Consider the following 26019-nt stretch of genomic DNA (forward strand, 5'->3'; position numbering starts at 1 on the left):
AGGATCATCCTGCTGGAAGGGCAGTGCTTCACTAAGGGATGCCTCCCCATGGCTGCTGCTTCCATGTCTGCTGGAATGAGACACTGAGGCATTTTGGTTATCTCTAGTCCCTGAGAAGGGTGCAGAGGCTGGGAGAAGGGAAAGAATAGAAATGTGAAAGCGGGTGAGAATGAATAGATGGAAGAAATGAAGGGGAAAAACCCTTGTTCATAATGGTGCAAACCCTTGTGCTAATGTCATAAGGCATGAAGTAATTTTTTAAACAATTACTGAGTTTCTTGCATGTGTTTTTAAAGCATCTGCTACTCTCCAGTATCAATGACAGGACACTGAACTAGAGCACTTGAACCAAGTGTTACATTTCTTTTGTCTTTTATAGATGCTGCAGCTGGAATGTGAAGAATTGTGTATTCAGAGGCAATTAAAATATTCCAGTGTATGATTTCTTTTCCCCCATTTGGATGACTTGTAGCTGCACTGCTGCTATGCTTCAGACCCATAAATGCACAAGAAATGCAGCTCTTACCACATGATAGATGCTTTTAGGTTTCAGCATTCTCTCACAGGCTCTGAGGTGTTCAAGCTCTGTAAATGTGCACATTATGAACTGTGGGACCATTTCCAATGTCAGAAAAGACTGGCAGCAGAGGTAGTGTGACACAGGAATCCACAGGACACAACTGGATATGCAACATTCACTTAGCACCAAAAAGACTCTGAATGGTGCTTCTGAATTTGACCTGTTTTTCCTGGTGACTATAGAATAAAGTGGCTAAAGAGCACTTAGTTTTTAGCTAGGTTTAAAGATAATATTAGTAAAGAATTACAACTTTGAACAAGACAAATAAATACACCTGAAGTCAGGAATTTTTGTACTGAAAAAGTAATGCTTCTTATTAAAATATAATCTCTAGCCAGTGACTTGAGCAGTAATCAGTGCTTTTGATTTGAATAGTTTATGACTTAATGTTTTTGATGGCTGCTACTTACAGTTTAGCAAACATATTGCTGAACATGTGACAGGATGAGATGTGCAATACTGGTTATGCCCTTCAAAAATAGTTCAGTAAATGGCTGTCTAAAACTTTACACCAGAAAGAAGGTAAAGTAAAAATAATGAGATAGAATAACAAGTATAACTTGTATGAGAAGCTCTGGCGTGAAACTAAATCTCTAATTAAAGTTTTACTTATTTGCTTTCTTTTGTGTGTAGATAAATTTTATGTATATAAATTACAATTTATGCTATGTCAGTGGTTTTTATTTTTTTTTAAACCCAAATTTTCTAAATGGTGGATTTCACTCCATTTTCAGCAGGTACAAAAAGAAAAATGCCCACAGAGACTCTCTTGCTGCTTGGCTGTTAGCTCTGCAGCTCTGTAGGGCAGGTGCTATCAGTTGTTAATTCTAGCTCCTCTCCCTTGCCTGTAGTTTCTTTACTATGTTATGCAGTATGGAAGGTGTGCTGGCAAACTCTTGTCCTGTTGAAACATAATGCAAGTAAATCAGTTATTGCCCACTTAAGATATTGTGCTGTCATGTCCTGAATCATGTGCAGGACTCTTCTGTGGGATTTCAGAAGAAATGAATCTCAAAAATCAGTTTTGAGATAGGTGACAGAGAAGTTTTAGGCCCAGTATCTGTTTTTTTACATCAGTACCTTTGGTTTTTATTATAGTTAAATATCTTATCATAGTCCTATTTTTGATCATTGGCTAAGCTCAGGAGCTCGGGTGAGTAAAGAGGTGCATCATATGGCATTTGTATTGATTGCTAAACCACAGAGTTTTAAGAGTCTGCTCTGTTCTCAGTCCTGCTTCATTCCCCACCTGTGGGAGCTGCTCATGAGCACAGCTGTGCTTACACCCAGAGCTTTTGCACTGATTGAAATCATGGCATTATACTGAAGGTAAGAGTGGGTCAGAAATGTTATTTCTCATTATCACAATTATGAACTAATGATAGACCAGTCACTAGTACAAAGAGTTGCTTTCATTAATGTGAAGCAAATTTAGCTTGCAGTGCAGTGTTCTGGCAACAAGAGGAGTGCTTTGGAACTTAGTTGCTGTCACAGACTTGAAAGCAGAGGACTCAGCTGAAAAGGAGAATGTAGAAGGTTTAAAGTGATTGCAATAGTACTGTTCTTTTATGTATCAGACTCTGCACTTACTTAAATTAGCATGATCACTTAGCATCAGGCAATGCATAGTGAAAGGAAAGAGAGATTTTAATGGGAAAACATTGTCATGAAAAGGTAACTGCTCTGCTACTCTGCTTCATCACCTGGGAATAGAGTTGGACTGTGTGTGCTGAAGAGGCCCTGGTGCATTCCTGAATGCCACTGGCACTGGTGATGTCAGAGTGGACAGGTGGAAATAATTTCTGAGACTGTGCCAGGAGGGAAAACAAGGCAGCACTTCCTTGCCTGTGCAGGAAGCAGGTCTCTTGCTTCTGAGAGGGAGCCTGATTATCTGATTTGTGTGTGTGCACATGTAATAACCCTAAACTGAGTCCTGTGTGCAGCAAGGGGGGGAGTTCTGCGTCTCTTGTGATTTCTAGATCACACATGGGTGTGTATGGGTTAATAATTTAAGTAAACTACACACCAGCTCAGACTGAGATCTAATGTAAACTGCAAAATTGCCAGTGACAAAGGCTCAATAGATCAACTTTCCTCCTTGGTGACATCTTTACAGCCTATTGCTTGAACGCTCTTCCTTAACTGTGTGTAGGTGGCTGTGTAATTGGAAGTTTCTGTTGATGGAATGGAAGTGTCTCGTTTAGTGCCTCTTTTTTTAAACCAACAATGCCAGCACAGCTGATAGGGATGAAAAAAGAAGCCATGAAATGTAGCAAACAGGCTTTAAATATTCCAGGGAAATAGATCTGGAGAAAAAGAAGCCAGGCTGCAATCACTGCAGTAGCTGTTAGCTTCAAGAGCAACTTGACTAGTCCTGGACTCTTCTGGTTCCCCATACAGAAAAGTTTTGCCTAACAGCCACCTTCCACATCTGTCACCACAAAGAAAGAGAAGGGAAAACACCACTTTGAAAGTCAGAACCATTATGTTGCATAAGATTTACTGACTGGCATTTTTATTTATTATGGAACGTTCAAAATATTGTAAAACAATCCCTAGTCACTAAGATAATCACAACTGGCCTTGCAAAGTGCTGCACTTTGCACTCTGGGTTAATTTTCCTTGTGGGATGTCTTGTCCTGTGGTGCAGGATAGGGCTTCTCTAAGGCTGACAAGAGCAGGAGTGCTTGGGAGGCTTTGCTGGGGGCTGTGGCTGCGCCGCCGTTCTTGCAGTTGGAGTTATAAGCAGAGAAATAGTTCATCCTGTAGAGCTCTGCTCGGCTCTTGCAGCAACCAAGCTTGCTCAGCAGCAGGAAGAAATCCCTCCGAAACGCTTTGGTGAAAATGGCGTAGAGGAAGGGGTTAGCGCAGGAGTTGACGGGGTAGAACAGAACCAGCAGGATCTTGGAGTTGGTCACTGTGATGAGAGGAACCTTGAAGGCAGCGGATATGGCAAAGAAGGAGATGGGGGCCATGCAGGTGAAATCCGTGAAGATCAGAATCGCCATTCTCTTGGCGACCTTGGTGTCTTTATTGGCAGCGACCAGCTCCGGGTTCTGCACGGCGACGTAGATCTTGATGTAGCAAGCGCAAATGACGACGAAGGCGACGACGTTCAGCGCCAGGATCAGCAGGATGTAGGCCTGGGCCAGCCCCGTTTCGATGTCCATGGGCAGGCAGATGCTGACCTTCATGTAGCTGCTGACGCCGAGGAGCGGCAGCACGGCGATGCCGACGGAGAAGAGCCAGCCGAAGGCCATGACGGGCACGGCGTGGCGCAGGCGCAGCTTGCGGTCCAGCTGCATGGCGTAGGTGATGGTGTGCCAGCGCTCCAGCGTGATCACCGTCAGCGTGTACACCGACAGCTCGCTGGCGAACACCGTGAAGAAGCCGGCCGTGCTGCAGCCGCTGCCCGTCTGCCAGTCGATGGCGTGGTTGTAGTACTGGCCGCTGGTCTGCGCGTCCACGGCGGCGATGAGCAGCAGGTACAGCCCCATGCAGAAATCGGCGAAGGACAGGTTGCACATGAGGAAGCGAGGCACGGTCAGCTTGTAGTGGCTGGTCAGGAGGACCAGGAGCACGGTGAAGTTGCCGGCGATGGCGAGGATGTTTATGAACCAGATCAGCACTCTGAGGAAGCTGTAGCCCAGGATGTCCTCGCAGGGATTAAAGGCGTCGGGCTCCGGAGTGCACGTGAGGACTTTCGGCTGGCAAAAGTCGTACTCGAAGTCAAAGCCGGCCACCTCGCTGTCATCGAAAATGGTGGGGTAGCTGTAGGGAGAACTTTCATCGTCTGTTCCAAAGGGGTGCGTGTTCCTCTCCACTGAGTCGTCTCTGTAACCGTGAAAAAACCGCCCCCCCAAACAGAAGCGAATTATTTGTTACGTGCTACTCGCATTCTTCTGCAAAAGACAACAGATAACAGTTGTTTTAAAACAGCGACTTCCTCCGTGTGTTTCTACAGGGTGTTTACAAACAAGGAAGCCTTGTGAGGATGCTTTGTGTTTGGGAAGCAGCCTTGGAGAGCAGCAGGGGTCACAGTCCCAGCCACAGAAACTCTCTCTTACACAACTTGCTTATTTGTAAGAATTTCACTTTTAGAGCCGTTGTTCTCATGCTGCTGGCTGGCTGCAGTCCAAGCTGCAGTCACACCTGGGCTGATGGATTACAGAGGTTTCACAGGCAGTGGTGGAGGCCATGCTAAAATAACCTATGGATTTTAACTGTGCACCACTGCTCCCCTTAGGAAAGGCACTTAGCAAATGAATTTCTGAAACTATGTCTGGTTTGGGAGGTGCTGAGGAATTTGCTGTATGCAGTAGTATAGGGCAAGGAATAGTGTGTGGTTCACTAAATCACGTTGATAGCTAGGAATTTATTAAACTTAGTCTGCACTCAATTCCTAATAAAAATGCTGTAGGTTTTTAAAACAGACTGCTAAAATCTCTAGGTCATCAAGAGTGTGGTGATAGGCCTATTGAAGAAGAACTTCCCTGTCATAACAGGTGCCTATTTCCCAACTTCCCAGTCATCACAACTATGAGTGTTTGGTGGGCAAACACTCAATCTGCAGTGTGAGACCTGGAAAACATCTCTATTGAGGGCAATTCTTGAGAAAACTGCTTGCTTTAGGATAATTTAAATACATGCTTAAGCTTCCACATCTACTGAAGCATGTCCATTAAATTATATTCCTGGAACAGGGTCTTTACTGGCAAATGAAACTGAGCTGCTTTTCACCTATTCCTGTGGGGCAAATAACATCCCCAAACTTATTATCCTAACTCTTCTCTCTCTATATGGAAAACTGCCCAATGTCTCGCATTTCTTCGCCTGGCTCAAACTGGAAGAGCAGGGAATACATTTGACTCTATTTACTTATAAAAATGACTGTGATTTTCTGAGGCTGTGTGAATGTGCTGCTATGTGCAAGCTGGATTTTTGTGGGTTTTTTTCTCTTCACTAATAAGAACTCAGGACTTTCAGATGACTTCTGCTCTGGTTCTGCAGCCATTAAGCCCATGAACCATAACCTGACTTTCACTTTCTTATTATAATGACTGCTCAGAGACTTGCTGGGATTGGGATTTGCCAAAGCAAAAATCTTCAGAAGCCAATAGGCTGGGCAGGCTATTTAATACACAGCAGGATTGCAACAGATGCTAATCCAAAACAAGCAGACAGATAAAACCAAATGGCAAGCGTAGGAGGCCTCACCAACCATCAAACAAGATAATGTCCAAGAAAGTAATTATCCCAATGAATCAATCATATTTCAGCTGTATTTAGCCATTGGAATTTTGTGACCATAACCTTGTTTCTTCTAGACTGTAGAATGCTTTGACGCCATGTCAGGGCTGCTAAGAAGTCCCAAGGTCTCCCATTTATAGCTGCAGAGGGATGAAGAATAGCAAATCTTTAAACTTCTCCCTTAAAATCTGGGCTAGAGCCTTGTGTCATCCAGCACAGCCAACACAACAGTTTTGATTTTAGCCTTTCTCATTGTCACACTGAATATTGTTATGTGATGATATGAAAAGACATGTTTAGATGGAGTAAACCACTGGCACAGGGTCATCACACTTGTAGCTCAGGGACTCCATTCTACCCTGGAAAACTATTGATACGCAGAGTTCTAATTATCCTTTCTATAGAAATTAAAAAAAAAAAGTTAACAATAGCAGCTCTTCTTTGAATCACACCAACAACTGCATTTATTTTAGGGAATGGAAAATCTCCATGTAGGCCACTAACTTCTGTAAATATTTAATCATTGTTTTGAAATCCTTTCAGAATTCAGAAGACAAACTGGAATGAGTAAAGCTTGTGAAATCATGAGAGTTTTTAATTCCCCTTTCTTTTTGAATATCCAGATTTTGGTTTAATGATAGTAAAATTACCACCGTGCAGCTTGTAGGGGTGACTGAATTGGCAAGCAAAGACCTGCTTAGTGAAAAAACACATGTGAGTAGCAGAAAGGGGAGGAGGTCTGTATTTGCTCCTTCCATCAGCTCTGTGCAGAGAGGTACTTACTGCATTTCATGAGTCGGTTTCCTCAGGGTGCTTTCACACTCCTTGGAGAAGTTGTCAAAAATGGAAAGCAACAAATTCTGTCTGCAAGAAAGATGAGAAGAAAGTTAAGTTCCAGGCTGGATTTTGGCCAAAGCCTTGTCTTGTCTGCAAGTGATCTTCACTGGCATGTAAGATAAGCCAGTGCTGGCCTCAAGGCAGCACAATTGTTCCTGCAGACATCTGGAAGTGGGAAGAAGAAGACTTCAAATACTGTGAAAATAGGCAGAGGGGCAGGATCACCTCCCTGACCTGCTGGCAGTGCTCTTCCCAAGGCACCCCAGGTACCACTGGCCTCCCTGGCCACAAGAACACACTGCTGGCTCAGGGACAGGTCCCCAGGTCCTCTCCTGAGCTGTTTCCCAGCAGCTCAGTCCCAAGCCCATACTGGTACACAGTGTGAATCTTCCCCAGGTGACAGTATTTTAAAAACTGTCTGGTATCCAGAGGTAGACTTTGCATGCTTGAAGTAAAGCAGTTTGGATAATAGAAGTTAGGTTTGGCAAAATCTCTGGTTTTGGGACTTTGAAAGTAGCAGCCAGGTGAGTACCAGTATGAATGGAAATGGCTTTGGCTCACCTCATTGCTGATGCCCCTGGTAGGGGAACAGTCATTTTCAGATTTGCATGGGATTTTCTCCCCAGCAATTTACTAAGAACAGAGGTACTTAATATAAGAAAGTGACTTACTAAGGCACGCCTGTTTTTATAGACCATGGTCATGCTGCAAAGTCAAGCACCCAAAAAAAGAACACAGTAGAATCAGAAATGTAGTTATCAGAATAAATGCCTTTTCTCTCTGCCAGAATTGCTCCTGCATGTAATACACTCAGAGATGTGATTTGTGACTGAATAAGTTCATTAGCAATGGAAATGCTTGACAGTAGAAACTTTGTTCTGTTCTTGCAGAGTCAAGAACTCCTCAGTAAAATGATGTAGGCAGAGAAAGCATAGACGAACCCCTAATTTTATCCTAAAGAGCTGGAATCTGCTCCTGCCTTCCCAGGACATCCCTGAACTGAAGGCAGGGGAGTGACACCAGGCCTCTCACAACTGCCTGTGCCCCTTTCATGACTCCAGCTAAACTAATTTGGGGTTCCTTTGGCTGCCTAAAACCAACTGGGGCTTGGTTTCTTTGGAACATAAATGCTGAAAAGTGAGGCCCAGCTGTCTGGGATTAAGTGCCCCAAGTTTGTGGATGCAAAGCTCTCCCTGTGCCATGGTTTCCAGTTGTGGGGAGAGGCATACTATTACTTGAGAGCAAGTTTATTACTTGAAATGGTTGGAGCTAAACTGTGTAACCTCTCTCTGTGGGTTTGTAGCAGGCCCTAATTTTGGTAGTTAATTGAAAGCTTGCCCTTTCTACTATGTCATCATATCACCTGTGTTAATTAAACTAAAGGCTACAGGGGTTTCATTTTTTTTTTTTAATTAGGGCAACCTGCTATTGATCAAGGTCTGTCTTCTGTGTGCCAGTAGGCTTTTAATTGAGACACCAAGAAAAACATAAGCTTTAAGCAAACTTAGAATAATGTTTCTACTGGTAGATCCGGGGCACAGGATGGGATCCATTTCTGCTCTAAAATAAATGGACATAATTTTCCTGCCCTTAGCAGAGATTTGCTGTTTCCTGCAAGGCCTTGCAATGCACCACAGCTTCCCTGTAACTGGAATAAAGATAATCAAACCTTGTGAGCTGAATAAAGCAGAATTGCCCTTTTGGAGCTTCTGAAGCACCACAATACAATCATGTGCTATTTGGACTTACTTTTCTGTCCTTAGGTTTCGAAAAGCACAGCAGTGGCTGGGATATGTTAGGACAGCTTCCAGAAGACTGCTGAATTTATCCAGTGGTGGCAGCCTCTTTAAGGAGTAAGATGATGTTGCATTTAAGACCTGGATGGCCTCAAGCCCATAACTGGGCAGGGACTCCAGCGCTGTTGAAGAAATATCCCTGTGAAACAAAGAGAGCATTCACTTTTCTTTTCATCCCTATAAAAATACCACCAAACCATGATGGTAGGTAACAGCAACTGGTTTTGTTTTTTACTTTTTACAAAGGTTCAGATCTACAAAGCCACTTCACACCTGATGCCCAGCTCAGAGACCATATAGCAGCAGGGTAAGAGCATCCCTGTGGCTCAGCAGGTCCAGCCAGGCAAGGAGCTCCCTTGGTCCTGGCTAACCTGAAACCCACCACTCCAGGGTCTGTGTCCTGACCTCTCCATTTGAAATTCATGCATGGAGTGAGGGATGCCTCTTTAAGCCAGCTAACAGGTAGGACACCCTCCTTGCTCTCTGCTGGGCTCTGAAGGGCTGTTCTAGGTGCTTCAATTAAATGGCTATTAATTAAAACACCCAGAGTTAGAGCCAGAGCAGCCCTCCAGGAAGTCCTTGATTAATAATTGTGAGGATGATAATAACAAATTTTATTCAGCACGAGCTAACAGCATGCAGTCAGCTGGTTCACTTTTATAAACAAATTCTGAACCAATATATATTGCCAAAAATATCCATCCTACCAAAGGACAAGTTAGTTTACAATGTCAGAATGTAAGATACAGGAACAGGATCAGGAGGATCTGACACAAATAAAGCAAAAACCAAAATGTCTAAGAGGTGGAGATCAATGCCAACACCACAACTGTGTTTTCCAGGGTGCAAACTCCTTTCACTCTGCAATTTCATGGCATCCCTTTGCCTTTGCACACAGAGGGTAAGAGATCCATCCCCTCCCAGGCTCGAAGCCTGTGTTTGCTGTGGTGACACAGCTCTGGTGGCACAGTGCAGCTCCCACAGACACTCAGGTGAGGGGTGACACTCAGGGGATACTTACAGGACATCTGGCCCTGTGGCCCCTCTCAGGGCATCGTTGTGGATCCGCCTGAGGTTCTTGTTGTCCTTCAGGATTCTGTGGAACCAGAATCTGTATTTTAAAAATGGCTTTTTTGGTTCCTTCTTCACATTTGTTTCAATTCTTTCTCCCACCACAGCAGTGGTTGTTCCACTGCCTGCCTGGGGAGTGCTTGTATTTCCCAAGTGACCTTTACTTCCTCTGATGCCATCAGATCATTGTCATCTACACTTAAATCTGATACATTCCAAATTCTTCTGACTTAAACCAGGAAAAAACAAGCTGGTTCTTTCACTACAGTAGCAAATATACATTTTACCCAAACCAAGAGACTAGTCCCACAGCATGTGAGAGGGATTAAAAAACTATTGATGTTTCCAGACATAAACTGTATATTCCTTAGTTTGGGTTACTGTTTCAAGTTTTGCCCTAATTTATGAAATTTTCTTAAGAATTATGAGCTTTTCTCACAAAAGCTGTACTATTTTAAGGGATGTTGTTTCAGGAAAAGCAGTGAGAGCTGCAGGATTAATGACTGAGTCACAATGACCCTGAAAGATGCAGTTTTCTCATGGGTATTGAGAAACAGAAGACACAGCCAGTTAAACTGAAGGAAGAGCCTCTGTATTTAAATTATTTGCTCTTTAAATTACTGAAGAGGGATAGCATACTCACAATTGATTCAGCTTTGTCCCGTTGAAGGCATGGCTGTGGATGTCCTCAAATCCATTTTTATACAGCTTGCTGGAGATTGAATAAACATAAGGGAAATAGATTTGGAAAAGGTGAGGTTACATTATGTACTACAAGTTTCAAACCTCAGCTCTGCATTCATTTTAATGATTAGAGGCTCTGCTTATCAAGAATGAAGGCAACTATAGCTCTTAAATTAAGCATGTTTAAATTCTCTAAGCTCCTTTCTGTTTAGCTGCTGAAGAGAATTTCTGCTGATCCTCCCCCAGCTGAGGGTCTGGTCTGTGCCTACCTGGGGCTGGGATCCAGAAACAAGACATGAGTCCAGGTAAGCTCCTGGCACACAGGCAGGAGGCAGAGGAGCTGGGCTTTGTGCTGTCTGGGGGTGCAGATGGGAGATCCAGCAGTCTATGAGTTACCAGCTTCTTCAAAGTGCTGCTGCCAGGCTTGGTTTGTGCTGTGGAAGCCTTGCTGTCCCCTGCTCTGCACAGGGACACTGGTGCCACCCTGCTTCCTGCTTCCCCAACCTTGGGCCAGACACCTAAAGCCTGGGCTCTGTTTCCCCTCTTTTCCTTCTTTAGGAGATATAAGCTATGGGTCTGTTAATACCTGTTTGTGATATTAAGTTCATGTATCCAGTGGAAAGTCAATATAGTCACTTGTATATATTATTTTTTTCTGTAATATTAAGCCCCATTAGAAAACTTGGAACTGTTTATGAATTAAACAACATTTCTGTTGCTTTTGGGAAGCACAAACTGGCCCTATGAAACCTGCTCCCAAGTGCTCAAGTGTGGAGAGCACCTGACTATTTGATAGATGGTATCTACCTCAGTACAATGCTGAACCTTAAAGACCATGACAATATGTAGGATCAATTTCCCAATCCACAAGAAACATAACTGCTGGAAAGGCTAAATTAGCTACTTGCAGTGCAAAGTATGACTGCAGGCTGACTTTACACCTCCATAGATTACTTGTGTTTCACCAGACCTTGCTGCAGCAAGAGGAATTACTCCACCTAATTACTGCTAACCACATGGGGTGGGGTTAAAACTTAGCTCTACAATTAGGAGCTGCTGATAAGATAATTCTTTTCTTTTTGTGGTGAGCTCCCAGTTACGGAAGGATGGGAGAAAAATGACTCTTGGCTGTTTCCTGACTTAGACTCCCTCCCATTTAACACACTTTAGGGTTACAGTAAAGACTTTAAGCACCTTTCTCCATCTCTTTTATGTTCATCTTCTTGCACCATTAGCAGAATCATAATTTTGCTGAAGTTATTTTGAGACCTTGTTGGGAGGAAAGAGGCTCATAAGATGAAATGATGCACTAATCCAAGCAATTGCTCCTCTTTAGTGTTGTGTAGGAGCAGCATTCAGTCACGTTTATACCCAGCTCCCCTCTCATTTCCAGAAGGTATTGGTCAATACATAAAATCTGGGTTAAAACTGCTGCCATGCTGGCACATCAGCCTGATGAAGAGTCCATCAGCTGCAGTTCTTGCTCATGTGCACAGCCTGGCAGAGGACATCTCACCTTGGCTTTCTGCTTTTAGTAGTTAATATCCTGCTGATGGTATTTTTAAAAACAACATTGCACAGAAGATGAAGATTTAGATCCCTGGTCCTATCTTCTTTCCTAAGGGAAGTTATCTTTTGGATAAAACTCTGCTCTTCATCTTGAAGAACATCCCCATGTTTCTTAGGCATTTAAAATTCAACACACAACACATATATACATTTTATAGGGCTTAATGTCAAGATTTTCATGAAGTCAACCCACTTTCCTCAAGCAGAAGTGTTATCCTCACAGAAGGAACTGGAGCTAGGATTATTTTACTCACAGTGTCAGTGATTCATTGTTCATCCCTTGGAAAGCATTTTGTGGAATAATTGTCATACGTAAGTTATCACAGAGCTCCCTTTGGAAGGAAAGATAAAAGGTTTTTTTTGTCAGTGACTTAAGAACAAGATGGAAAACACTCATAGCTGGGTTAGGATGAGTTTCTACTTACAAAATAAAATGAGCTTCCAGTGAAAAGATCTGTGTCAGGTCTGGAAATTGTCTTATTCCAGTGTTACAAATGCTCCTAGAGAAAAGCATAATTCCCATTTATTGAAGAAAATATTACCAGAGTGATGCAACAAGAAGCTGACTTGGTAGGTCTAAGTTTAACAGTGCTTTAAGAAGTGACTGACAAATCTAATTTTTAAAGTAGGCTCCAAAGGTATTTGTAAGGCCTGTAAAAATCAAGTTTTTAGAAGTCTCAAGCAGTGTCCTAGAAGAGCAGCCTATGTTCTCACTACATTAAGCTCGAGGAAGAGATTTTAGTTACATCTTTTTTTAGTACCCTGTAAGTCTGAAAGCTTTATTCTAGAAAAAAGCACTTACCAGAACTAATTTGCAGATTTCTGTTTTGTCCATCACTGCCCTGCTCTTGTACACTGCAAGACCTCACTATTGGCTAACTCCAGGTTAAAGCTACTGTAAACAATGTACATACTTCTGGGATACTGCAATGCATGAAAAACCTTTTTTCTCACACTCCTTAATTTGATTTGTCTACTCCTTTGGAGAAAAGAATAAATAAAGCAAAGAGAAAAGGAATAGAACTCTTTCTTACAAGTATTTTAGCCTTGGAAGATTTCTGAATGCTCCGTCCTCAATGTGCAACAGATTTTTTGTGTTCAGAATTAATCTGTAATGAGGGAAAAATATTTCAGTATTAGAATCATTATAGGTTTGGGAGTGCCCTGAATTTTGCTTGTGATTTATCCTCAGAAAACCACCTGAAAATATGCTGCTGGATGCATTTTGAGGCAGTGTTGGTAATAAAAATGGCTTGCAATTTTTGGGCAGCCAGATGAAGATAATACTGCCTGAATTCTCTGGTTCTCTGAGCTAGTCTGGTTTGGATATCCTGGTCACTGGTGGGAGTTAGCATTTTGAGCTTGGACCTGAGTGTGTGTGCCTGGTCCTTTGTCTTGGTTTGCAAAGCAGGATGTAACCAAAAGTATGTATTCTATCACCTTCTATTAAACCAGCTGGGGCAATGGCCTTTATCTTTTCCACAACACATCCTTCTTCCAAGGAGATATCTTCTGCTAATGGGCCATTCAGTCCCACTGTGTGACTGATAAAATTACATCATCCCACTGGGAGATGCTCCAGCCAGGGGGAGGAGCCAAGCCTTTCCTACCTAGATAAAAAAATCTGAGATTTGGAACACCAAGGCAGCCTTTTCCCACTGGATTCCAGAGGAAAACCAGACCCTTCTACATCCATCACTGGACCTTCAGAGGAAAACTGCACCTTCTACAGGAGCACTGCTCCAGCTGAACCACATCTGCCACTGCAGGAGGATGCAGCCACCATTTAATGGGACTGCTACCAACACCCTGACTGACTGACAGGGTGTCAGGCTGTATTCTGACTCTGTCAGTGCTTTGTGTTTGACTTTTTGTATTACTGTATTTTTATTTTTTTCCTAGTAAAGAACTGTTATTCCTATTCCCATATCTTTGCCTGAGAGCTCCTTAATTTCAAAATTATAATAATTTGGAGGGAGGGGGTTTAAATTCTCCATTTCAAGAGAGGCTTCTGCCCTTCTTAACAAGCACCTCTCTCTCAAACCAAGACATCCTTACTCCACAGTCAGATCCCTTCAATTCATCCCTCATTTCCATGACATTACTGATGCTCTTCCTAGCCAGGAAAGGCAGCTCCTCAGATAGTTTAACCCCTTAGGAGCACCATGGACTTCCTTAGAGCAGTGCTTGGTAGGAGTGGATCAGCAAAAACTGGGAGGGAAATGTGTGAGAAGTCCTGTTTCCTACTGGTCTCTCAAAAACCAGGCAGATCTCTAAAGCAAGGAGCACTTTTTGCAGCTGAACAATCTGGTAAAGCTCTGTTTGCCCTAAAGGCTGGTAGCTGTAGCCCAGCTCCCTCCCAGTGCATGACTTACAAAATACAAAGGTTTTAGCATGTGAAAAGGTAAGAAAAGTTGAAATTCAAGGATGCTATTGAACACACTACTCTGATAATCCATTGAATGTGGACTTGAGTGCAGCTTGGCACATGGAGCCCTTGCAGGGTGAGTCCTGCACAGCACTCAGGATTTAAGGAGGATTTATTGCCAGCTTCCTGTAGCTCTTTAATGGCCTTGCTTAGCTTTTGGGTTTTGTAAGACAGGCATAAGATAAGCTATCCACAAACTGTGGGTGAATGCATGGGGTCAAATCTTTCATTCCTTCCCTAAACACACCACTGATGCTAGTGGAAGTGGGGCTCCATCAGAGATTGACTAATCTCTTGCCTATGTGACTAACTGGCTTCAGTGATCACAAAAAAAAAAAAAAAAAAAAAAAAAAAGAGATTAATTTGGCCTCACTCAGTCACACAATTTTCAGCCATTCACTAGTCATGCTGTGCAAAATAGTCAGTAATGAGCTATTGAATCAGATTTAGAGTTCCCAATTCCACTAAATATTTCAGAGCATTCTCCTAGTCACTGCTTTTAACTCTCTCTCTCGGATGCCTGTGCTATGGAGGTCAAGTTTAAAATCAGTGTGTGTTCTGTTTGAGTAATATTTTAGTGCTCCACAGAAGAGCTATGCATACTAAGCAGCTGTATTTAAATAATGTAGGGCTTTGAAAATGGCACCTTCAAAAAGAAAGATTTTTCTCATCTGTTGTCATCTCAAATTATTTCCCTGCTTAGAAACCCTGACAGTGCCAGAGCCCCACTCCTGCCACTGAACTACTGAAAGCAGTGGGACTGTGCAGGGAAGTCTCTGCATGAGTGACATCTCAAAGGCCAGGCCTTACAGAGTGCTCACTATTTTATACAGTGCTTTGGAGAGAAATGTTTCTCATCACAGATCTCAATCAAAGCCAATCAAAGTAACAGAGACAGATTTGGTCCAGGAGTACTTCTCTGCAGACTGTTTACTCCTCAGTGATCTGAAACCACAACAATGGATGCCTTTTTTAACTGGTGCTCACATTTCAGACAAGGTGGGAAGGCTGTCAAAGGCACTTGCTTCTATTCTCTCCAGGGAGTCACTCTGAGAGATTTCACTACAATGAGAACAGCAGACACAAAGCAATACATTACATTATATGATATCATCAAGTCAGAAATATGGTCATCTAATCCACAGATACAGAAATACACAGATATGCATTCAGCACCCTTTATGAACAATTTTTGGATTTAAATTATTTTTTCATTACATGTATGCAAACTGAAAGGAAGTGGCTCTTTTTATCATGACACAGACCAACATGACTGTATTTGGTGACACTCTCAGACTGTGATACACAGATGCTCCTATTCCACATCTGTACTCAAGATTAGTCAATACTGACATAGAAAAACAAAATCCACTTATTAGATGCTTGTTAGATTAAGATCTAAGAGGCTATGCAAAACTCAGTCCTGAAAGTAAATAGTATACATTGATGCAAATATAAGGGAAAGATCTTCAAAATTTCTCAGCAGAATTGATTAGAAGAACACACAAAGTAAACCTCATATTATAGTCTCAAGAAAAAATATTTTCCAAACAACTGGAATGCATCTACACTGCCAGTCAGTATTGTCACAGCCCTGAGTGTTAGCTTAATTCAATTGCAATTATGAGGAGACAACTCTATTGGTGATATGAAAACCCTTAGACAATACAGAATGAATTCTGTGTTTCATTTGTAGTGGCAAGGGGGAATGCACACTAGAAATCACACAGTTAATGTGTGTCTTCAACAATTATCAAAGATTTTTTTCCTCATAATTCAGTGAGAATGTTGTTTGTGGTATTGGGCTGGTTATAAATAAAAGATGGATGAACACCAAGTGGCCTGCTGGGCATTTAATCCTCAGAGACTCACAGGCTGGCAGGGATCAGTGCCTGCTCACAGGACTTTTTTGGGGTTTGAAGCATGGTTCTTCCATGTCAGCCTCAGTTTTTCCATTTACAAATGTTGGAATGGCTTATGGCAGGAGAACAGTTTATCATCTTTCTGCCAAATAGCTGACTCAGAAATTTATAATTATAAAATATGCATTTTTCAAAGTAGCACTGAATTGCAATAAAATGATGAAGTGTTCTACAAACTAACTTCAGAAAAATACATTGATTCGCACACAGTTAATTTGGAGAGACTCATTAAAAGCACACAAAAAGATCAATTAAATTCTTGTTATGGAAGGGAAAATGTCCAAGAACAAACCATTCTTCATTGAGAACATGATATGTACAGTTTGAGAAAGTGTAGCCTCAAGTCATGCAGGTAGAGGAAATTTTGTAGATTTAACTTGGTCTCCAGTGTAAAAAATGATTAAGTTCTCATTAAAAATTCAGATGCAAGTGAATGCAAGAATGCAGCACCACTGGATTCTGCTTTAGTACTGTGTTGCAGTTGGGTATGTGCAGCAGAGAAGTACAAAAAGTGCACCTTGAAAAGAAAGCAGCATCTTCTGTGCTGCTGCTTAGGTTCTGGGGGAGGTCATTCCCCTGCTCTTCCCTGCCCTGCTCTGTCATCAACTTTGTCCTTTAGAGGCCACTCCACGCAGACAAAATAAAAAATACAAAATAATAAATAATGGAGACTCAAGCATGCCATTTCAGCTGGAATGACAGCAGAATGAGGGCAAGAGGGGTGAGAAGAGCCTTATGGTCTGAATCCTTGATGGAAAATAGGTACAATGCTGAGGGTAAAGAGGCAGCACAGACCTGGAGTGCAAAATTACAGCCCTTGCACACTGAAAGATCAAAGAAAGGGCTCAATCCTACTGATCCTCTGCCAAGCTTATTTCTCACTGCAAAATGCTGAATAAATGTCTTATTTGGGTCTCCTAAAAGTGTATAGCCATGGAGTGCCATGGCTGTCACTGCAGAGGTGATGTTCAATGACAGAAATCTATCTCCTCTGCTAATCAAATGCTCCTCTCATCAGTTACTGAGCTGTATCCAGTTCTCTCTGCCATGATTAATATTTCATTATTTGAGATTTAAACAGCTGTTTAAAATCACACATTTTCAAAGGATTTTTGCATATAGTTTACATGAAAAGGAATGCTATGTTTATCCTTCCCCTGTGGTTTTTTTTTTTTCCATCAGTACAATGTATTAGCCACACATCTTTACATTATTATAAAGGGTGATTTTTGTAAGAAACTGAGGAAAAGTCTGTGGAAAATATTGACAACTTACATGATGAAGGTATCTTGAAGTCCTTCAAATGCATGTGATGGGATTACTTTTACAGGGAGATGAGTAAATGATCTGAAAAAAAAAGGAAGAGAGGGAGGAGGGAGGAAAGGGTTGTAAAACATGGAATTTCCTCATTTATAATTGTACTATTATGGGAAGGACAAAACCAATAAGGCATAATGCCACCTTATTTTCCCCTCACTTCTCTGTACCTCTGGGGCCTGATCCATTTGTCACTCATCTCAGTTAAATGGAATTCAAAAGATATTGGGTCAGCTCCTCAACAGCATAAACCTGAGAGTAATCACCATCAAATCAATAATAATCATAACCTATTAAGTAAATTTATAGCCTGATGAAAAGAGGCTGCTGCATTCACAGTTAAAGGAAACTACAGGCTGTTTAAAGTTGGATCTCAGAAGAAGTGGATTTCATAGAAAGCTTTCTCTATTAAAACAGTATCTTTGTGTTCTCTGCACTCTGTTCTCTTCCCAGCAATATCCCTGTACTGTAGCAGTGTGGCATCATGAATGTGGCTGTGCACAAAGTGTAGAAGAACTTCAGATCTGGCTGGTATAATGGATTTTTTTTTTTTTTTAATTTCTAAATTGCATCAGTGTGGTTCCGTGCTTCAAAGCAAGTGTGGAAATTTTAATTTTTTAGTTTCTGTGACTGATAAATTAACAATGATGTGGGAGACAGAGCCACATTTGACCATTCTCCACATCTGAGCCACAGAACTTTTACCAGCCAATTTATCTATCCATGACCACACTCTCCCTGATAACGGCCATAGGAAAATATTTAACATATTTCAAAATGTTATCTCTGTGAAAACAGATAATTGCTCCATTTTGCTTTAGAATGGCAAATATCTAGCCAGACATTTGTTTCCCATCCTTAAACTCATCCCCTCAAGGCTTTTTGACTGAAATGTTTCCGTGCTATTCACATAACCTGCTTTTTTTCATTGTTGTCATAGTCCTTTATATGCAGAAATATGTTTATTATTGTCAATATTTATGTTAAACGTTCATCAATTTTTTTATATGCATGTATATATTTTTATATATTTAAGAATATGTAATACCTACACATTATAAAGGCAGGCTGCCATACATACTGTGTTTAGAGGCTGCAAATGTACCAAGGAGCCTGGAAATCATTTCCTAGCTATGTGCAAAAAGTCTGTATGATTTGGGGCAAACCATTTAGTTCCCTTGGACCTTGTCTCTCTGACAGTAAATTAAGAATAGCAGTGCTTCCCTGCCTAACAAGGGTGATGTGAGGATATGCATGTTTGTCGTGCCATTGTGAGTGGGTCATACCTGCCTCTAGATTGATGCTGGCATGTTTTGCTGTGTGTGAGGTTTGGTTAAATCAGAAATGAAACTAAGTCATGCAGCTCGAAGGGTAGAGACTGGTAGAAGTAATCTGCTGTTTAACACTCTTAGACAAAATGAAAAGAACTTCAGGAAGAAGCAAAAAGTAGAAGCTGGAAATTCCTGCTCTCTAACTCTATAACTGCACCATCAGCTCAGGCTGCTGGGGAAACAAAGCATACCTCTTGTGAAACTGCTTGCAAAAACAAAGGAAATGGAAAAGTGACTGAAGGTGCAAAAATTAAACCAAATCTTGGCTTTCACTTACACCAGGCCATGACCTGTGACATGCTGGTGGGTGAGCTGCTGCTTTGGATGCAGCCCAGAATACTTTCTGGTTTCTGGGCTGCCAGAACACATTGGTGCCTCATCTCCAACCTCTCATTCACCAGCACCCCCAGTCCCTCTCAGGGCTGTTCTCAGTCCATTCTCTGCCCAGCCTGTGTTTGTGCAGGACCTTGCACTTGGCCTGGCTGAGCTCCATGAGGTTTGCACAGCCTCAAGGCTCCAGGCTCTCCCACCTCCCAAGGTCCCTCCCTGCACCGTGCTGATCCCACCACAGCTCAGTGCCATCCCCAAACCTGCTGGGAATGAGCTCTGCCCCACTGACCACACTGCCCACAAAGATAAATCAGAGCAGGTCCCAGTGTGACCCCTGAGGAATGTCACTGTCACTGCTCTCCACTCATTGAGCTTTGACTCACTGAGTGCAGCCACCCAGACAGCTCCTTATCCAAGTGGCCACCCTTCAAACCCATCTCTCTCCAATTTTAACACAGACCAGTGTCAAATGCTTTGCACAAGCCCAGGTAGATGATGTCAGTGGCTTTTTATCATCCATCACTGCTGTAACCCTGTCCTAGAAGCCCACCCAATCTGTCAGACATAGGATTTGCCCTTAATGAAGCCACATTGGCTGTCCCCAGTCACCTCCTTAGTTTCCATTCACCTTTGCATGGTTTCCAGGAGGATCTGCTCCAGGATCTTGCCAGGCATGAAAGTGAGACTGAGTGGCATGAATTTTTTTGGGTATTCCTTATTCCTCTGTAAAAATGGGGGTTATATTTTCCCTTTTCTAAATTCCATCAGGGTGTTAGGTTTCCTAACCTGATCCAGTCTGCTTCATTTTTTTGTGTTCCTCCCAGGCTACCTGTACCTGTTTCCACCCTCTAGTCCTTCCTTTTCTGTTTGAGTTTGTCCAGGAGCTCCTTGTTCATCCTGGTGATTTTCCTGACTTCCTCTTTGTTGGGATGTACCACTCCTGACCTGGAGCTGATCTTTGAATATCAGCCAGCTTTCTTGGGTCCCTCTTCCCTCCAGGGCTTTATCCCATGGGACTCTGCCAAGCAGGTGCCTGAAAAGACCAAAGGCTGCTGGGTCAGAGGTAATGAGCTTGCTGTGCACTCTCCTTGCTGTCTGAGATCCTCAAACTCCATCATTTATGGTCCTGGCAGCCAAGGCTGCCCTTGGGCTTCACATTCCCCACCTGCCCCTCCTTGTTGGTGAGAATGAGGTGCACACTGCACCTCTGCTGCTTGGGTCTTCTGTCATTGGAGACAGAAGTTATCATCAAAGGATTCCAGGAGCCTCTTGGATTGCTTATGTCCTGCTGTGGTTGAAGTTCCCCCTGAGGATCAGGAATTGTGGATGTGAGGCTGTTCCTCTCTCTGTGTCTCATCTGCTCCGTGTTCCCAGTGGGATGGTGTGTTCAGATTTCTTTCTGACAGCACTCAGACTGTCAAACTCAGATATGGCCATTCAGCTGAGGAAGCTTTTGACAAAAAATGTTTTTACAAAGCTACAAAGCTTTTATACATCTAACTTGCCCACACTGCTGGCCTGACTTCTGTAGCTCATGAAAGGAGGAATGCACCTATCTTTAATACAAGTTGCCTGCACTTTTTTGAAGACTATTGTTAAAGGATAAATGTTTGCACTTTTAAGAAAACCCTTAAAATTTCTTTCATATCTAATGCATCATAACCTTTATGCTTGTACTCATTGCTGTCATTCAGTCCTGACAATGCTGTGGCTCTACAGAATTGCAGGACTTCTCATCCTTGGAAAAGGACAGAAAGAAGTGGAGAGCCAGCCAGACTTCCTGGCATTCAGCAGCCCTTGGCATTTCTGTGTTATCAAGATAGATTTTCAATGTACATAATTCTAGGCAGTAAGGTTTGAAATGGCCAGGCTAAATGTATTTAATCCAGGAGCATTGGGAAAGACAGGAATTGCCAGCACATAGACTCAAGCTCCAAGAAAAGCTTTTGAGAGCTCTGGGTGCCCGAGGAGCTCAGGACCACTTTCAGTCCTGCTGAGGAGGACTCAAAGTCCAAGCCCACTCACACCACTGGAGGAAATCACTGTATTATGGAACTGACCTTTTGCAAAAAGTGTTTAGTTGAACTGAATAGTAAAATAAAAACCACGGGCCCAATAGCAATAGGTATGAATGAGTTACTGTAGCTGAATTGGTTGTTGTATTTGAATATATCTATTTTATAGAATTAGTTGTATTTTTTAATGCCCAAAAGGTGAACACATAAGGTAGACTCTTGTTGGTAAGCATTTTAATCTGTAGCATCCTTAAACTTTGTAGGATTGGGAATATTGATTGAAACTACAGCTGAAACCCCACTATTTTCCTAGGATTTTTATCAGCTTCTGGGAGGCAGTGTAAAGAGCTGATTTTTAAAGTCCTGCATATTGGGCATTACCTGCCTGAAATGTGAACTGTGATATCACACAAGCACCCAAACAGCATTTTTCACTAGGTGATGATGGGTGATATAATCTCCTATGGAAGACATTTGTCCCTGAAACTGAATTCTTTTGACAATCCCAAAGAGCCAAATATGCCTCAATGAAGACATGGTAAAACTGTCTATTTCTTCAAGGTTTTGCCATGAAGTTTTGCATTTGATATTTTGTAATTTGGTGCTAATCACATCTCACTCACCCAGCTGCAGAAGCTCTGCACACAGGGGCACACATTCAGGTACAGCAAAGGGAACCCCACAATGAAATGAAGTTTTTGACAGGGCAAAAAGCCTTAAGTTGTCCAATGCCTATTGCTGCACAGCTGGAGTTGGGTGCCTATCCAACTAGACTTTGCTTAAAACTCCAAAAGTACATATGAGATCTCAAAAGAAGGAAAATCATGTTTTGTTTCAAAATATAATGGCATATTAAAGATTATTTTTGTGCTGAGACTAAGAGGACATACAGCTGCTGTAGCCAAAGGGCATTCAAAGGTGTCTGAATAATGGAGGTTCTAAAGTGTTTGTGTAAGGTCCAAACTAAAAACAGGAACTTGAGAAAAGTAAGTTCAATTCAGGACTGTATGAACTCCATAATTCTGCAACCTGACACAAGCCTAGTAATTTTGAAAAAGTATTTATGCAACAATGTCACGTGGCAAGAATAACTTGGGTAAAGAAAAACAGCTGAAATTTCCCTAAGGGATATATACTATGGATATAACAAAGTATCAAAAATACATTTGAAAGCACAGATCATTGCAGATCATCAGATTTTACTCAGATAATATAGCTGGAGTTACATTTTGGAGCTTATTTTCTTGACTGGCCATACAGTTAAGAAGGACTTTTCTGAGGTCTGGTTTCTGTGCTACAGTGTCACTGATGGAAGGGTTTGGCATCCCAGGAACCAGGTTGTGCTAGAACAACCTAAACCACCATTTCCCCCCCCCCAAATTATTAATGCACTTGCAGGCACCAGGCTGCAATTCCCCTGGTGCACGTGGGTACAGATGTGGCTATGAGGGGACAAAAAGAACATTCTCTTGCTTTCTCTTTCATACACAGAGCTGTGCAGGGGAAGAAGAGAGCTAGGAGGACTGGGAGATCATGGAAAGAGAGGCAGTAAGCACTAACAAAGCTCCAAAAACTGCGCGAATAGGAGAGAAGGGAAAGAGTGAGGGGAAGGCAACAGCTAAATGGATAAGAATAAACTGTTGTGAAAACCAAAGGAAGAGATGAAAGGTTGAATAACAACTAAATAAAAGAGTGAGAACACACTGTAGAGTTAGTGACTACATTCATATGTATAGCTTTGTAATTGTATGATGAATGCAAGCTTTCTATTAAAAAATACAAAGAAGTGGAAATTTTAATAGCATAGGTTCAGGAGCTGGATATGTCTATGAAAGACAGGGATTTTTTTTACCTCTAAGTGTAAGTATTTTCTCTGTAGGAGTATCAAGCTAAATCTTGGTTGAACTATTTTCTGACTGTAAAGTTGGTTTATACAGCCAGCCTAATAGCTGGACTTTGTGTACAATCATCAGGATTAAATGTAATATTGAAGCTAGAAAGGAAAATTTTTTTCTCTTCTTTTCTCTTCAGGTCCATTACCTAGCCCTGCTGCTCTCAGTGAGGCAGAACTGGCAGCCATAAACCCATTATCTGTCCTAACATGATCACTGAGGTTGAGATGTGGTTTCTTCTTGGAGTGACAGATGGAAAAAGGAGAAATAAAATATGAAACAAAACCAGAGAAAGAATAACATCACGTATGTTTAGGGCTCTTGAAAACCTCTCTGGATGTGCATTGTCCTAATAAACATGCTTAATCCACTGCCTGCTCTGCATGTGCTGTGAATACTGGGGAAGAAATGTGATGGGAGAGTCTCCTGCTCCCATGGGCTCTGCTTTCTCTGACACTAAAGTAACACAGGAGAATAAGGAGGGAACAAATCCAGATTTTGCTAGAATGTCTGAGGTATGGTTCATATGGCTCTAGATTAATACAAATTAAGCTTTCTTGCTCCTATCCATTCTTGAGCTAGGGAAGAGGAGATCAGGGTTAGTGTCACCCCTAGGGAATTTCAAGAGCAAGTTAAGTTTACAAACAGGTCAGATGAAAATGCAAAACACAGGCTTTGTTACCGAAAGGGTCATAATATGAAATCCCCATCTTAATTCTTGCACAGATAAACAAGGGATCCTGGAAATGGCAACCATCCTATCAGCTGCTTCTCTAATCCCATATTTTGACGCCATTATTGTTTAGATCAGGGCTGTAACTGAGCCCATAAACAACACAACACTTGAATACCTATGTATATAAATTATTTCATCTGGTTTACTAGATCATGAGCTTGGACTAAGGGTGTGTGAGTAGGGAAAGGGATACCTTGCTATTTTAATTTAATCCAAATTCCTAGCAAAGCATTAAGCAGGACGTTATGATGGAACACCCTGCAGAGATCTAAACAGCTGTTAAAACTTTTTTACTAAGAGAGGGGGGAAAGAAATTAGTCAATAATGTGTCAACGAGCTGAACTTCAAGAAGATAGAAGATGCAATGAGCACAGTGAAGAGGATTTTGATGCTTTAGGATAGAGAGAAAATTAATCGCACAAACTTTGGGAGGTTACAAGAAGTCCAACAGAATTGTGGAAAAAAACCCCAAAAAACAAAAAACCAAACCCTAGAACTGACAGAAGACTTAAGGTGATTTCCCAAGATTTTAATCTTTAAATCTAAGCATGCCACTACGAGGCGTTGGATTTGGAGCAGGAAAGGCAGTTTGTGCCTCCTGCCACAGCGGGAGTGCACAGAAAGCCCTGACATCTGCACCCCGTTCCTCTGTCACCGAGGCTACTGGAGAGTGGGACAGTTTGCCCTGGAGAAAAAGTCCGGAAAGGATGCGCGTCTCCTTCCCAAAGGGAGAACTGCGCGTCCGGGTTTGTTTGAACTTTGAAAGTTCGAAACGCAGCTCGGCTCGGCCAGGGATGCTCCGAGCGCGCCCGGCGGGTGGAAAGGCACGGCGGTCCCGCCCCGGTTCCCCGGTTCCCCTGTTCCCGTCCCGGTCCCCGGTCCCCGGTGCCGTACTCACGCTCGGGCGGGCGCGGGCAGCGCTCGGTGCGGCGGGCAGCGCAGCGCTCCGTGGCTGCAGGCGCAGCGCAGCGGGCAGCGCCCGTCCGCGCCCCGCGGCCCCGCCAGCGCCAGCAGCAGCGCCAGCGGCACCAGCCGGGCCACCATGGCCGGCCCCGCTCGCCTCTGCTCGCCTCTGCCCGCCTCTGCTCGCCCGCACCCGCAGCACCGGCCCGCGCCCCCGCCCCCGCCCCCGCCCCCGCCCGCCCCGGGGCGGGATCGCCGCCCGCCCCGCAGGGATGCTGAGCCCCGGCCCCGCGGGGATGCTGCGCCCCGGCCCCGCGGGGATGCTGTGCCCCGGCCCCTTGGGGATGCTGCGCCCCGGCCCCTCGGGGATGCTGAGCCCCGGCCCCGCGGGGATGCTGCGCTCCGGTCCCTCGGGGATGCTGCGCTCCGGCCCCGCGGGGATGCTGAACCCCGGCCCCTCGGGGATGCTGCGCCCCGGCCCCTCGGGGATGCTGAACCCCGGCCCCGCGGGGATGCTGCGCCCCGGCCCCGCGGGGATGCTGCGCTCCGGCCCCGCGGGGATGCTGAACCCCGGCCCCTCGGGGATGCTGAACCCCGGCCCCTCGGGGATGCTGCGCCCAGGCCCCGCAGGGATGCTGAGCCCCGGCCCCGCGGGGATGCTGAACCCCGGCCCCGCGGGGATGCTGCGCCCCGGCCCCTCGGGGATGCTGAGCCCCGGCCCCTCGGGGATGCTGCACTCCGGCCCTCGGGGATGCTGCGCCCCGGCCCCTCGGGGATGCTGAGCCCCGGTCCCTCGGGGATGCTGCGCCCCGGCCCCCGCGCTCCCCCGGGAGCGTCCTGCTCGGCTGACACAGCTGGGAAAGTTACCAGCCACCTGTAGGCTTTGCAGCCAGAGGGGTTCCATGGATTTTCAGAAGTTCTGGTCCCCACAGTCCTACCTAGGAGGGACCACGAGCGATGCTGCCCGTTCCTAGCGGAAAGCTGCCCAGTGCCCCTCTTCCAAGTGAGGAAACTGTGAAATGTGAGCCCTGCAAGCACCCATTTATCTCTCTTGTGAACGTTTTTGAGAGCTTGTGCCTGAGGGAAAATACGCTGCATTTCCCTTAACGGGGTAAATGCTTATTGTGTGGATAACGAGCAGCCTCTTTAGAAGATGGAAGTGGTTGGGATACAAATGTCTGTGTCAAATTGTCATTATTGCTGCTGTTGTTATTAATTTTTATTGTTACAGCTGTAGCTTCGAGAATCTAGGAAGAAGCTATTTAAAACTAGTTAAAAGTCAGGACCTTATTTGTGGCAAGTGATGGAGCAAGCCACCAAAAAGATAATTGTTTGCAAAAGCACACTTTGTAAAATAA

General features: G+C 43.6%; 1 protein-coding gene across 1 annotated transcript; it reads right to left on the bottom strand.

The window, feature by feature from the left end:
• Positions 1–3073: 3073 nt before the first annotated feature.
• On the bottom strand, positions 3074–24826 carry LHCGR (luteinizing hormone/choriogonadotropin receptor). Its single transcript, XM_056487030.1, has 11 exons — positions 24657–24826; positions 17413–17484; positions 15203–15277; positions 12822–12896; positions 12213–12287; positions 12042–12119; positions 10178–10246; positions 9485–9559; positions 8417–8602; positions 6614–6694; positions 3074–4414 (listed from the first exon to the last, which is right to left on the bottom strand). The coding sequence occupies exons 1-11, from the start codon at positions 24800–24802 to the stop codon at positions 3193–3195; spliced, it is 2154 nt and encodes a 717-aa protein (XP_056343005.1). The 5' UTR covers positions 24803–24826; the 3' UTR covers positions 3074–3192.
• Between the last annotated feature and the right edge of the window lie 1193 nt (positions 24827–26019).

Source organism: Oenanthe melanoleuca, chromosome 3 (genome assembly GCF_029582105.1).
Source record: "Oenanthe melanoleuca isolate GR-GAL-2019-014 chromosome 3, OMel1.0, whole genome shotgun sequence".
NCBI lineage: Eukaryota > Metazoa > Chordata > Aves > Passeriformes > Muscicapidae > Oenanthe > Oenanthe melanoleuca.